At 46.6% G+C, this 15432-nt stretch overlaps 2 protein-coding genes across 2 annotated transcripts; both read left to right on the plus strand.

Moving 5' to 3' along the window:
• The first annotated feature begins 609 nt into the window (after window positions 1–609).
• Window positions 610–9542, plus strand: arhgap25 (Rho GTPase activating protein 25). Its single transcript, XM_068738496.1, has 11 exons — window positions 610–664; window positions 3229–3431; window positions 3833–3920; window positions 4210–4323; window positions 4689–4893; window positions 6148–6283; window positions 6369–6442; window positions 6595–6716; window positions 7095–7249; window positions 7569–8101; window positions 8543–9542. Exons 1-11 carry the CDS (start codon window positions 610–612, stop codon window positions 8742–8744), a joined length of 1887 nt encoding a protein of 628 aa, XP_068594597.1. The 3' UTR covers window positions 8745–9542.
• A 2067-nt stretch (window positions 9543–11609) lies between these two features.
• On the plus strand, window positions 11610–13463 carry bmp10 (bone morphogenetic protein 10). The gene is made up of 2 exons (XM_068738556.1): window positions 11610–12021; window positions 12403–13463. Exons 1-2 carry the CDS (start codon window positions 11610–11612, stop codon window positions 13461–13463), a joined length of 1473 nt encoding a protein of 490 aa, XP_068594657.1.
• Window positions 13464–15432: the final 1969 nt, after the last annotated feature.

Raw genomic sequence — 15432 nt, forward strand, 5'->3', positions numbered from 1 at the left:
TACGATTTAGTTGTACTATTTATTATACTGTGCAATGGTTTGTGTTTAGTTGTGCTCTTTTTGATGCCGATGTGCTTTGCCTTGAAATTTAAAAAGAATACAAATAAAAATCACGTTTTGTGTGATTCCTGGTTTCTTCTTTCTTGATCTTTCTAGATTTCTTACATTTGAGTAAATTAAGTGCGACTGACTGCTTTGAGTCACGGCAGTCTGAGCTGTGAAGCAAGAGACGTATTCAAACACAACAAATCATTTCCTTTATAAAGACACCAGGTGATACTTTTATATATATATATATATATAAGTGAACATTATTCATTTGGAATTCCACCACGTGAAGCCCTGCATCTTTCCGTAGATTAGCTTGGAAGCCGTTTATACAGCGCAGGTATGAACAGAGGAATGAAGGCAACATGAGGGAACGCGTTTTGAAGGGCAGAAAAAAGGAGAGATATCAACCACAGGAAGGAGGAAGTGCCATCTGCAATATTTCCACTGAATGTCTGTGTATGCATCAGATGTGCATGTGTGTGTGTGTGTGTGTGTTCCAGTTGGATGTGCATGTGAGATGAAACACTCCTGAGATATAAGTTAAGGACATTTTGGACAATGTCTCTGAAACTACCTCGCAACTGGGACTTCAGCACCTTCAAGGCAGAGATAGGTAAGCTGGAGGTTGTGCTGCGTTCACTGTCAGTCGGGTGGCTTCTAATCCTCACCGGGCTGGCACGTAAACTAACAGTAAATGAGGTATAAATTAAACATTGTTTCATTCCAATCAAAACAGAGTCGGGTGTGGAAATTGTTTTCCCACATGACAGATGGGATGTACTTTTAAAATGTGTCATTGTGTTAAACTTTATTTATTTTATCCTGATGACCTGCAAATGTGGGGTTTATTGTAGAACAAAAGTACATCTGATAAAAACCCAGTGATTAACACTTTCATCGAAACTAAGATGAATTTATTTCATATTCAGGGATTTCTTACCATTTAAAACTTTAAACTGTGCTTCTTTGGCCACTCAAACCGACTAACATGTCGTCTCGGTCAGACATTGAGCAACCTAAGTCTGCCTCTGTCGTCATGCAGAGCAGACACACTAACGTCGTGCTCACTACTGTGGTTTGCTTCGGGTGGAATCAGTGAGCGAACATGCTTTGTTTCCTCTCAGGCTCAGAACAGTTGCAACATACAGATAAAAGCACACAAGCCCCGACTGGATCGGTTCTCTGTGGTAAAATCCTGCTATTGTACGCAGCATCATCATTTCCCCTTCTGTAGCCAGTGCTGCTGCTTGTTCAGAGCTCTTGAGGGAAGTTGCTACCAGTAGTGCTTCATGTTGACTGACTGTCACATGATCTCCCTGTTCTTGATTTACTGTCAAAGCATAACTTCCTGCAGGTTGATGACCCCATTCTGATTCTTTTACCTTGTGCTGAGACAGATGGCAGAACTTATAGTGTGATGCAGGCTCTCGGAAAAAGTGATGAAAGAGCTCAGTTTCTGCAGAAATTGCACTTTGAAACTGTCTGTATGCGAATGTGTCCATACGAAACGCGTGCATGCATATTTACAGTCGTAGCTGCGCATGCAGGACAGCCACAAATGTGAATGCTGCTTTAAGGATAAAAACAACGACAACTTGGCTCAGATCAACGCATTAATTAAACCCTATTCATCGGCCGAATCATGCAGGATGAAGCATTTTTATTTTTTTCCTTCTCTGGTGCTTTTAGGATTGGTGTGATCACTGCGGTGGTTCCACAGGGTCCCAAGTAAAATGGATGACTCTGCTGCAATAATGATTTCCACCATAATTCCATCAATAAGAAATACAGTGGTGGGATTTCTTCTACTTTATATCATAAAATGTGAACACTTCAGGGAGACACTTGCTTAATTTAGCCCTAATTTTAAAACAAGGCAAAACAGCCGACCTGTCTATTATAAAACAATCCAAGTTTGTTTTAGGAAGAATTTAGGAGAATTAAAATAAAATAAAATGTCCCCCCTGTATCTGTATCCTTATATGACTCAGGACTTCTAAAATGTAAAATATAACATATTTCCATTCATGGACACGGAACACTTCTTTGTGATGATGTGGGAACGTAAGCTGGTCCCATCTTGAGATTTTAAAGGAGCAGTCTGTGCTTCAGCAGAGGGAGTGGCGTGACATTTGGCCTCAGGGCTGCACTGGGGAGGGAGCGTGATGCTGTTACAGCTAGACCAAAGGACAGTCCAACCTCCAGTGTCGTCGGCCCTGGTGCAAAGACGCACCAACTTCCTGTTTACCCCAGCACAGCCCTTCCTCTTCTCTTGTTCTCCGTCATTTTGTTTAACAAGACACTGTGAATTGAGGAACAACTGATCTCTGCAGGCCAACCGTCCTGCGTAATACTCAGGCTGCCTCCGTCTGACTGTTGTCCCTGGGCCACGTAGACGTCTGCTGCTCTACATCACTCAGGGGAGACGAGCGAAGGAAGTTAATATAGTTGTTTATTACAGCAGATGAATCAATCATCATCAATCATTGAAGACGGTCCTGTGGAATCCGGGCTCAGGAGGTGGCGGCGGCTGTTGATGCTGCTGCGACCAATGGAATGATGAAGACAGTCAATCTGCATGGGTGATGATGGGGAGGTGGAGGGACGTGTATAACAGCATGACTTAACCTAAGACAGAGAGAACGGGTTTTAAATCAGAAAGCAACGAGCTCATTGGCTAACAATGTAGCCCTATTAGCTGGAAGAGACTGGCGAGGTATAGCTCAAATGAGGCCTGGATGACAGGATGGAGTGACAAACAAAAGGACTCAAAGATAAAGCTTTGCTTTACGAGAGGGACATTACAGACAAACGCATTTCTCAGTTTCTTTTCTCAGTCAAAATATATGACACCCGAGCTTCAGTTGAAATAATGATTGCGCAGACTTGAAGCGCTGACCTTTCCAGCTTATTGTCTGATGGCCGGCTCTTGAAGGCCACAGCGCTATTCCTGCAGAACAATCACATGCATTCATTCACCTTCCGCAGGAAACTAGGTTGAACACAGAGCGATTTCCTTCCGGCCTGAAACTGTATGACCAACCACTAAGAAGGCCACGCTCGGTAACCCAATGCGCTGTCATATATAAAGAGCGAGCGTCCCACTTGCTGCTGAGCGTGTCTATGACACAAGCTACCTCGGGGTTGTTGCTAAAGGTTTTGTGTGGTGTTTGGCAGCACGATCCAAGAGCGTGGCGCCTGGAGAGGGAAGCCCCGGCCTGGGCTCCCCGCACTCCGGCAGGTCCATGGAGAGGCCGCTGAAGGCCGGCTGGCTCAAGAGGCAGCAGAGGGGTTTAGTCAAGAAATGGCAGCAGCGGTACTTTGTGCTGAGAGGAAGCACTCTGACCTACCACAAAGATGACAAGGAGACCACCGTCCGGGTGAGACACTGGAAGGCTGTTTTAGTCCTCTCTTATCATGCTTTTTCTTCCTCTTTCTTACAACTTTTCGGTCATTATATAGTAATAAATTACATGTGCATTGGTTATTGAGTTGGAGCAGTAGCTTGCAGACGTGGTCAGTTCCTATAATGTGCAGAGTAACCTCCTAGAGCCTGAATAGACCCCAAATGAAATAATGATCAGCACTGAGTGTCCACTCGGATATAAAGCCTTGTAGCACATCTCTGCAGCATCCGCAGTGGAAGCGCCATCCGAAGGCTTTACGCCATTCATTTAACAGTTAATATTAACGGGGGTCTTCTGGATGTATTTTGGTGCTGTTATTATTGGTCCCTTATTTTACCTTTTCTGAGCCTTTGCTCCTCTTTTCTGGGGTGTAGGGAGTCATCCAGCTGAGGTTCAGTAAAGTGAATGAACTCCCTCTGAACCACGACGACCACGGGAAGTACTTCTTTGAGATCATACCACGTAAGGATGGAGCCACCGTGAATAGATCATGGAGGTGTTGAACGTCCAAAAGAAACATCAGGGTGTAGCGGTGATATATTCGTGTTGTCATTTGGACTCTGTCCTTTGTCACAAGTCATTTTTAATCCTTCAAAAGTTACGTAAAAGTGAATTTCAGCATACTTTAATAAATGTCACATTACAGAATAGGTCAAGTGTCTCTTTCTTATGTCTGCCTGTGTAATTGACCTTATCCTGGACTAAAAGGAAGTGAGAATGAACTCATTGTCTGCCTTCCCATCACTCCCAGGCACAACTGGAGACCGAGAGCGATGTCCCTATGTCTTCATGGCAAACTCGCAGAGCGACATGGAGGAGTGGGTTCGCACTCTGCGCAGGGTCGTCGGCGTCCCAACAAGTGGAGGTTCAGTACACTGTGACACCATTCAACTACGACTTTTGCCTTTTTAAGAAGAAGAAAGAAGAAAGCCTTTATTTTGTCATTGAATGTTACAACTGTTACACTGCAAGCACACAACAAAAATTACATTTACACCCTCGTACCAAGGGCCCCTTGAACCAACATAGGGGCCCTAGCATGCAGAGAGGGCATAGGGTGAAGGCGCCGCCGTGATCGGCGCACCTGGAGCAGTTGCTCAAGGGCACCTCGGCAGTGCTCTGGAGGTAGACTGGCCCCTCACCAGTCCACACTCACCTGAGGATAGTTGAAGCCCGTGCGATACGAGAGCCGCGCACCTTCTAACGTGTCTGATGATACTGTCTCTGCAGTGTTTGGAAAAGGGCTCACGGACACAGTAACGTACGAGCAAAGGTTTGGGCCTCGCATGGTGCCGATCCTGGTGCAGAAGTGTGTGGAGTTTATCACAGAGCACGGTCTGAATGAGGAGGGCATCTTCCGCCTGCCGGGGCAGGACAACGCCGTCAAGCAGTTCAGAGACGCCTTTGATGCCGGCGAGAGGCCGTCCTTCCCCAGGTAATCCATTCCCAGTTCAGGTCAGACTAGAGCATACGTGAGGACAATATTGCTTAGTAGATAGCTGGTTAATGGGAGTCCTTAACTGGGACATCTTGATTTGATTCCACACCAGTGGTGTGTAAATGGGGCTGCTGCCCTCTGACCAAAATGCAGGTGATTTAGCCGTAATCGCCACAAATCCACAAAATGTAGTCTTCATCAAATTAAAGCCAGTAACCAATATGTGTTCATTAAATAATTACCGGTACTCCAGAAATATCAAAAATGATCCTCAGCAGGTTTCATTTCAAGTGAATTCCTCTTAACCTCGGTGTGCAGTGCCGTCTTGATTACGCTCACACAAACCTGACCAGCAGCATTAAGCTGAAAGACGTCTCGAAATTCTTGAAATCTCGTCGGTTTCCCCTCGTGGCACAAAGCAGGTGGAAGCTCATGAAGATAAGACGTTTCTGATGCACCATGAAAGAATAAATCAGGCAAAAGATCTCTCTGAAGCCGGCTGGTAAATGTCACTGCTATAAAAGGAGAAAAATCCGTGACCTCAATCGAGTCAGAAACATCACGAGTGTTTTTTTATTTTGCTTCTGAGGGAGGACAGATGAGAGAAATGCAGGCTGGCTGGTCGGCTGCTGCTGCTGCTGAGAGCTGAACACCACATCCTGTTCTGCAGCAAAGCCTCCTCTGACTAACGCATGCATTCACACATCCAGTCTGTGTGGGGGAAACAAACAGCCAGTAAGGCCGGCAGCAACAAACAGCCAGTAAGGCCGGCAGCAACAAACAGCCAGCAAGGCCGACTGCAACAAACAGCCAGTAAGCTTGACTGCAACAAACAGCCAGTAAGCTCGACTGCAACAAACAGCCAGTAAGGCCGACTGCAACAAACAGCCAGTGAGGCCGACTGCAACAAACAGCCAGTAAGGTCGACTGCAACAAACAGCCAGTAAGGCCGACTGCAACAAACAGCCAGTGAGGCCGACTGCAACAAACAGCCAGTAAGGTCGACTGCATAATAGTTCAGATTAAATTTTAGGGCAAATTATGAACCAGAATCCAAGCTTGCTGTACAAGAATACTTTATGTATAAATACTTCTTTACGCTACAGTACTCAGAAGCCAGTCATCAGGAAAAGTAAAACTTTGACATCAATGTATTTTTTTAAATAGACTTTAATTTTTTATTTATTTATTTGTCATGAAATTGACACTTGGTCTCGTCTCCATCTGGACGCCATGCTTCTCCTCCCACAGTGACACAGACGTCCACACAGTGGCATCCCTGCTCAAGCTGTACCTGCGTGAGCTGCCTGAGCCCGTGGTGCCATGGACTCAGTACCAGGACTTCCTGGACTGCACCAACATGCTGGACTCCAGCAGCATGGAGGAGGTGGCTCTTTGTTTGATTCAGGGGGGAACCACATTTGTGTAAGAGGGATGCTATAAGCACGCGTGTCATTTTATCGTTTGCTCAGGGTCAGGAGAATTTGAAGAAACAAATCGCTCTTCTTCCCAGAAACAACTACAGACTTCTCAGTTACATCTGCTGGTGAGTAGAATAAAAAGCATTGCGGGACATTCCGCAGAGGAAGGCCCAGAACTGGAACGATGCACTTGTATAGACGTGGGTGGCATGCTGGTCTCGGGTCAGTTTGATCTGCATCTGGTAACTGTGCTGATGACTTTGTTTTGTCTTTGCAGTTTTTTATTTGAGATTCAGCTGAACTCGGATGTGAATAAGATGAATGTGGAGAACTTGGCCACAGTGATGGGGATCAACCTGCTCAAACCTCAGCTAGAAGATCCCGTCACGGTGATGAAGGGTAAGAACATGTCGCTGGCCAGACGTGACTACCTTAAGACCTTTACGTTCATTCTGCTCTGCTCCAAAATAAGATTGTCTAATCGGCGAGCACGTAGAGTGTGGCTTCGTTTAAGACATTATCTCGTCAAATACCTGTAATTGGTCAAACTGATGACTCATTTCGATGCTTTACATGCAGAAGAACATGCGTCCTTGTTAATCCCTTAAACTCTGCCTGAAATCTCTGCAAAGCTGCTGCTTTGTTTTCTTTTCTTCTGACACTGACAACAACAAACAGTAATTCAGCTCAAGTGAATTTTCAAAAGTGAGTCAAGAAACATAAAGTTAAAACATTTCAATCCTGCTTTCTGACATCGGTGTTTGTTCTTCTTGGCAGCGACTCCTCAGATCCAGAGGCTGATGACGGCAATGATCAGACAGCACGAGACTCTGTTTCCGTCCTCCACAGACACGCTTCCCTCTCCTCCCGCTCACAAGGCCCAGAGCCACAAAAGTACTCCTCGCAGCTTCGTCGGCTGGGAGTCCACGGAGGTGTGATCAGCCGACCACGAATGAAACCTCTCCCGGTGTCAGACCGGATCCCGTCCTAGTGGAATAAGGAACACACACACTGGACTATCCAGAATAGTTCCTGCTTTGTTTATTCCATCAGTTGTCTTGGTTTATTGACATAATCTCTGGATTAAACACATTCCCTTTCAATTACAATGTTTAAACAGCTGTTAACGAGAGGATATATTCGGTGATCCCATCCCCATTCTCGTCATTGTTGGCTTCTACATCATCCCAAATGTTATATGTTTGTACATATAATGTTTGTGATTATTATTCTGGTTTGTGTCTGTCTCAGATGGGAGATGCGTCCCTGTCTGAGTCTCCGGAAGACGAGGACAGTGACAGTCCAGGTCCAGGTCCGGACAGTTCAAAGTTTAGCTCTTCTACGGACGACTGGCATGAAACTCCCCGCAAGAGGACTCAGACGCTCCCCGCCTTCAACTGCCCCCTCACGGGGGTGGCAGCCAAAGCCGACGTCCTCAACCGGTGGAGTCACATCCAGCAGGGTGTGGAGGAGAAAACCGGGACATTGTCTGATGATATCTTTAAGATGCTCGACCTCGGGAGTTCCGCCTCGCTGCTTGGAGGGCCTCAGATCGGTTATAAGGGAGGAGAGGAGAAGTTGAAATGTCCGAGAGAAAATAAGAGCACTGGTTCTTCTGCTGCTGGCCTACAAAAACATTGTCCTGACCCGGTGAGGTTTGACTCCCGGCCTCCCCTGGTTCTGACTCACCTGAAGGCCAGAGGGAACCTGGAAGGGACTGGTTCAGCTCAGCGGGTCAACAGCAGGTCTGAGCAGAATAACGGAAACCAACAGCTTGTCGACAGGTGAGGAATCAGTGCTTTTTACACACCAGACGATCCCTCAAGCACTAAACACTTGATAGCGTTATTTTCATGACAACATTAAAGTGTTTCTGTTCAGAACCTGTTTTGATTTGACAACCTTCAGGTCCTCAAGAATCTAAATCTTTCATTTATTTATTGTCATAGTTATTGGAGACTTGAAATCCAAGGAGATTCAGTTCTTTAATTAAAATGCTGCAATCACCGGGGCTGGAGAGAAACATAAAAATGTGGCATGTGGGCACCGCCATTCTTTTTAACGCTGCCATAAATGTGTGTTTCAAACTGCAGTTTCCTATTCAGCCACATGAAAATGCAAAGGCGGATTCATTCATTATTATAGCACTGCCGAGTGCTGCTCGCTGCACGTTGGTTCCAGAAGAGAGCCGCAGTACAGAGACTCTCCTCTCTCCTGTTTTACAGCCTGCAGAAGGAGAACAAGGAGCTGAAGGCCAGGGTGGCCGAGCTCCAGGCTGCTCTGGAGGCAGAGTGCCGCCATGTGGTCGCTCTGGAGACCTGCCTGAGAGATGCAGAGCGCAGCCGAGACGAGGCCCAGAGAGGCACCGAGGAGCTGCAAAGAAAAATTCAGCAGTTCCTCAACACACAGTCGCAAGCGCACACCTAACAGCCATCCTCAGAGGCACTAGAACATTATGCATACGGTAAATGTCATCCTCCTCCAGTAGGACCCCGTAGTAGCAGCATAGGTCCTCTCTGTTGGAGGAGCCACGGTGCATGAGCCTTGATTTGTGGAGCCGTTAGACTCGATATGCAGAAGAAGATCATTTGATCAGAATAACTGGACTTAATAGAATGAGGTGCAACACATATTTAACACAGAAAAGTATTGTCGGTGAAAAGCAGTGACGACTCCCTCAGAGACAAATGAGCCGGTCTTATCTGCAGTGAATCCATGAAGCGTCTGCTGTCAGCATCAGGAATAAAGCCAGGTCTGAAAGCAGTGAGCATTGCATATCGTTAGCCTCATAGCAGAATTGCCTAAGACTTAGGTAATTCTGCTATGAGGCTAACGATATGATGGTAGAAGATTTGCAGCATTGTCTGCGAATGTTAGCGCACCAACATTCAGAGTGATTGTACACTAAGTACGGCTGTAACTCTGGGTGATGGGGACATTTCTCATGTATTCAGTCATGAACCAAAATATCAGGTACGATGAAATTCATTTAAATGTTCAGCCAAACTGCTCACCAGCATTCAAAAAATATAATTTGTTTCCGTAACAATGTTCAAAAATCTATATTTATATATATATATTTCCCATAAGAATGAATGGAAACTAGATGAATCCGTTCCTGCGCACCAGATAAATGGCCATTTACATGCCTACAGTTCTATTAATATGTGTAACTAAACAACAGATAACACATAAAAGTGTAAATAGTATGAAAGCCAAAAGCAAAATAAAAGTTCATTTAACACAGTTCTGTATCATTTGATACCGTTTGAGCTGTGTGTCGGGAGGGAAGAGAGAAGGGTTATTCCTTTGAAAGGGACTGTCCTCCAAAAGGACTGGGCAACTGGGTTTCATTTCCTTCTCTTTCTCTTCTTATGGAAAGTGGAAATCATTGATTTCTCCATATTGTCCTGAGCAGCAAGATCCCAGAAACATATTTGATGATAATTTCCTTCTTCAATTCAACAGTTGTTCTCACTGCTTTCCTCGTTTCTTCTCCAGTAGTATTACTGCTGGCTTTCTTTGGATCCATGACTAAGAGAACAAAGCAAAAACACGCACACAGTCTTTCTCCTGTGGCAGGTCGTTCAAACTGAACCCACTCGCGTAGACTCGATCTTCGGCTCCACTCGGGTATTTGAATTCCGAAAATTTGTTCCGTCTTCTGATGCATTTTAAACAAATTTTTTCTTTGTTCAAAAACCGAGTTTTTTGAGAACCAAAGTCGTTAGAGAACTGAGGTTCCGCTGTATTGATTTTTAACATGAAATACTATGGAATTAAATGTAAGCACTTTAAGCTTCATTCTAGCAACACACTGAGGCCCACAACACAAGCCAGATGGGCTGACTTTGTGAATACGCGTGTGTGTGTACGTGCGTGTGTGTGTGTGTGTGTAAAAGGACACATTATCAAGCCCTCTTACAGCCATCAGGAAGACGTGCTAGTCTGTTGTAGCAGCGGTTTAACAGTGTGTGAGATAACAGCATGTCTGTCAAATGTCAGCTTGGCAGACGAGTGGCAGAGGCAGGAAAAGCTCATTCTTTCCCATCTCCGGGTCGCACCACAATCAGGAGTGTATCGGCGGGTCACGCAAAGGCGCTCAGGAATGAGGGAACAGCCGCGCAGAGGAATGAGGGTTCAGGTGGTGAACGGGACGGCTCGTCAAAACCTCTGAGGGGGTCGACATGAGTCATCGTTAATCTGAGCAGAACCCATGTCTGTAGAGTGGACGTCTGACTGACTGTTTAAATGCATAGACAGTCAGCAACGCTCTGTCGGATGTTGGAAGACGTTCTCTCTGAGTCACCTGTGGACCGTACCAACGTCTGACTTTTTGTTGTCTCCCGAATGAAGGTGAGGCAGACACATTTCAGAGCGCTGATTGTCACTTTTGCGAGCGAAGAACGAGCACAAAGGATTATTTGATTGCCTTCATGAGGCGACTTGCAATGTTCTGCTCAGTATCGCTCATCTGTGATCATTAAGACCTCGCACCTCATTGAATTCCAATTTCATTCGGACAAGTGTTTCCTCGCAGATACATCCTGTTGCGTTCAGCGATATCAGCAGATACTCTGAATATGTTGCCAAAAAGGAGACGGTCAATGGAGCCCAGACAGCAGCGAGCAGAGCTCCGCCATTTACAAAGCAAATAAACACATGAGGAATATCAAACCCCGGAGCACCCACCCAAACAAAATAGCACTTCCACAAGGAAGAGGCTGCAGGACAGTGTTTACAAAATCCTCATTAAGGAAATTGTGAGATAACAAAATGTGCATCACACAGAGCTGAAGGCTAGCACGCACGCACACACACACACACACACACACACACACACACACAGCAGCAAGCACAGAGCAATGCAGAGCCCTCCATATCTCAGATAAGAGACAGAAAGTAAGAGCTTGGGGAGACGAGAGCAGATCACCGAGAGACCCACACAGGAGAAGACTCAACAGAGATGACCAGGACGGACGCGTCCAAGCCCCGGCCGCCCAGTCACTGGAGCTGCAGCACTGCCATCAAGGACATCGGAAGGTGTGCATGAGCGTAAATGCTGTGAGGTCTGGGATTGAGCAGCAGGAACACACACTGAGAGGCTCACACTGCTCATTGCAAGGGTCAACAGCACTTCTGTCTACGGCCGGGGACCAGAACTATTTTAGCCCGCTGATTAGGTGGCTGAGATTTAGGAATTTAAGAATCACAATAACTTACTGTTGCATTAACCCATGCAGAGATAGTCCCTGAGCGATCAATAGTGAAAGCTGCAGATTCCTTTTTCCCATGGCGAGAACTTGGGTCTCTAAAGTGGGAATCTTCTGCAGCTCCGAGACTTTGCTCCCGCTGTGCTTCATGCTGCTGTTCTCGCGGCCTCCGTGCGGACAGGGCAGCCCGATCTACGACACCATTCAGAGGCATCGCCCCGCTCCGGGGCTGGGAGATGGGCACGGAGGGGGGGTGGCGGATCCCTCGCTGCTGGAGCAGGACAGCAACATCAGCGTGCTTCTGGAGAGTATGAAGGAACAATTCCTCAGGACGTTCAATTTGTCCGGCTTTGGTCCTCCTCCTCTGTCTCCTGGAACTGGAAGCCAACGAGAAGAGCCTCCTGAGTACATGATGGAACTCTACAACCGTTTTGCGAATGACCGCACTGCCATGCCCACTGCCAACATCATCCGCAGTTTCAAAAATGAAGGTAAAAAAAAACAACAACTCAGGATCCTGCAAAGACAACCAGTTGATCATACTGACTAGCACTAGCATGATTGTTTTCTGTCATGAGTACTGACCTTTTTTTGATGATAATGTTTTTCATTTCAATGAACTTTGCAGTTTCCTCATCACTTAGTCAAGTCTGCAGAACAAATAGAAGTGAATCTCAGAATCTCAAGTTACCGTATGCTTGGCTTTATGATGAGTCTAGCATCGGAAATATAGAAATGCAATGGAGTTGTTCAAATCCAAGCCGCAGTCCTGACAATGAGCACATGAGATGGGGGGGGGGGGGGGGGCTCTATACGCAGGCTCGGGCTAGGATGTGTTGAACAAGCTCTAAACATGAATTCGTCTTCCTCAGATTCATCTCCCAGCGTCGTGGGTGCCGGAGTCAGGCGCCACGGCCTCCTCTTCAACGTGTCAGTCCCCCATCACGAGCACATCACGGCAGCTGAGCTTCGGCTCTACACACTCGTCCAGACTGATCGCCACCTTTACGCTGGCGTCGACCGCAAGGTCACGGTCTACGAACTGGAATCCCCTGACGGCGTGAATAACATAACCGAAGAGAACATCGTGAGAGGTGATGGATTCCGAGGGGGAGGGGAACGGGCGGCGCTGGCGGAGCTGGCTTCGCGGCGGGTATACAGCACCGATGACGGCTGGGAGGCCTTCGACCTCACTGCCGCCGTTCAGCGCTGGTGCAAACCTGACAATGGTCGCACGCGCCAGTTGGAAGTGCACATTTCAAACGTAGTTGGCGAAGACACCGTTCAACACATTACAGAAGCGAAGCACGCACCTGAAGGGGACATGGAGATCGACACCAGCCCTGAGGAAAAGCACAAACCTCTGCTGATTGTTTACTCTGATGACCAGAGCAGCGATCACCGTGACGACAAGCGTGAGCTAAATGAGATGATCGACCACGAGACCTCTGATATGGCTCTCCAGAACGACTTGGGCCCAGGCCTGGATGGGATGTGGGGGGAGCTCGGGCGGGACAGAGATGACGAGTACGAGCCAGACGAAGAGGATCTCATCCAGATGCGCTCAAATCTCATCTACGATACGGCGTCCCGCATTCGGCGCAATGCCAAGGGAAACCATTGCAAGAAGCAATCCCTGTTTGTCGAGTTCAAAGACATCGGATGGGACAGTTGGATCCTCGCCCCCACTGGATATGACGCCTTTGAGTGCGCAGGCATTTGCTCCTTTCCGTTGACAAAGCACGTCACCCCCACCAAGCACGCCATTGTGCAGACACTGGTCAGCATCAACAGTCCTCAGAAGGCGGCGCGAGCTTGTTGCGTGCCCACCAAGCTGGACCCCATCTCGCTGCTGTACCTGGACGACACAGGCGTGGTCACCTACAAGTACAAGTTTGAGGGCATGGTGGTGGCTGAGTGCGGATGCAGGTAGTCTTTGGTTCAAGTTGATTTCTCTGTAAAGTCTTATAGCAAGGGGGGAAACAATGAGTTCAAGGAGAGAGGCCAGAACGCTTGTCTTGGACAACGACTGGAATCGCTTGGAGGATAACTCACTGAGGAAGTGCTCATGTGACAAATATGTGTGTTAAACTGCAAACCAGAAACACGTGCTTCACAGAGTCGAGACTATCTGTGCGTATCACACGGTGGAGAGATAACGCGCTGCAGAATCATGATGTGAAGGTGTGTCGTCACAGTCACAAGAAAACAAAGGCACAAATTTCTCAACGGTCCAAACCACGCACATCCTCTACTGAGGGCCTGTGGGAACTACTGGGCCACCCCCCCCTCTCCTTCCCCCCTGAAATCTGTCTTCCTCTCCACTTATCTGTCCACCCTACTGAATGCAACAAATAATCAGCACTTCATGCGTCCTGTGCAGTGAAATGGCCTCTCTACGGGAATCTGACTAGGCATGAACTCTCCAGGCCCACCCCCTGCCTCCTGCAGCCCCCCCACAATAGGTGCTGTGCAGGGGGTACCAGCGGCAGGGTTATCTATCCCAACCCTGTTTCCCACTTCACATGCCTATTTCCACCCCCCCACCCCCCCACCCTGAGCTACAGAGATAGCAAGGTGTGGGGCGTTGAGAAACATGTATGCCACCACTCGGGATTGAAGAACTTGACGCCATTCTGGGCAACATTTCAAGAGTTGGGGTCGGCGGGGGGGGGGATTGGACAATTGGGGAAGGGGTAGCCCACATTCTATCCTTCACTGTCTACTCACTGACCAGCATGCAATTGTCCGACTCATTTTTATGGATAAGTTAAGGAAAAACAGGAATACAGTTTTTAAAAGGCTTTTCATACATCTGCTGTTTGTGTCAAAGAAAAGACTATTTATTGTTCTAATTTATTAATTTTTACAACAGATAACTATATATATATATATATATAGAGAGAGAGATATGTACATTTGTAAGTTACTTAGTTTAGAGCAGATTTTGTATCTAAGACAATGCATTTGCAGAATTAAATCTGTTTTGTTGAGGGGAGAAATGGTGAAAAAATAAAGAGTAGCATCTTCACAAATTGTGAATTAATCATTGATCTGTTTCCCAACAGTTTAGACACTTTGTTATTCAAACTGTAATCTCATGTTAAGGTGAACAGAGATATTTGCCACACTGGTGTTATTTTAACCCTAATTGTACTTGATCAATTTTCCATTCAACTGTATCAATCACAGGATATTGATCTTTCAACCTTTCCCTGATAAACTAATCGTCAGACTTACGACCTGTGCGACTCGCGACAGTTTCGACCGCACTGGTCTGTTTTTTCTTTTGCTCTGTTTACGACGTGCTTCTACGACATACCAGAAAGCATCATAATTTAACATGAGCTGATTTACGACAAAACCCTCGGAACCAATTGTGATCGTAAATCGACGACCGGCTGTACTACGAGGACGAGGCCAGACCAATGATCTAATGCATCTTTGTCAAATGACTCAGTCCGACAGTATCAGCTCAGAGGTCATAGTTCATAGTTGACACACAAACATCGAACCATGGGAAACCGAGTGGAAGGCCTGCCAATGAGCAAAACCGATGACCTGCTGCTCACTCTGACAGCGAGCAGATGCAAACAGTTGTGATGGAAAACCTGTTTATGAGGAGTACTACTTGAATATCAAAAAGGTCTGGAATCTGGTATCGCTTTCTGTTCCCACTGAAACGTCTGTGGCTGTTAAAACCTCTACGAGTGTTGTTCACGTAGCAACACGATAAATAAGGGATGCGGATGACATTCATAAAATGAAGCATGTGCAATGGTCAAAGGTGATTATTTTAAATGGAGCAGATGCAAAGGAATATGAAGAATTCAATCGCGTAAAGGCTGGTAATTATTAGTGCTCACGCAGTGACTTGTGTATATGTTAGAGATACAAATCTG

The sequence above is a fragment of the Brachionichthys hirsutus genome, chromosome 4, assembly GCF_040956055.1.
Source record: "Brachionichthys hirsutus isolate HB-005 chromosome 4, CSIRO-AGI_Bhir_v1, whole genome shotgun sequence".
Classification (NCBI taxonomy): Eukaryota; Metazoa; Chordata; class Actinopteri; order Lophiiformes; family Brachionichthyidae; genus Brachionichthys; species Brachionichthys hirsutus.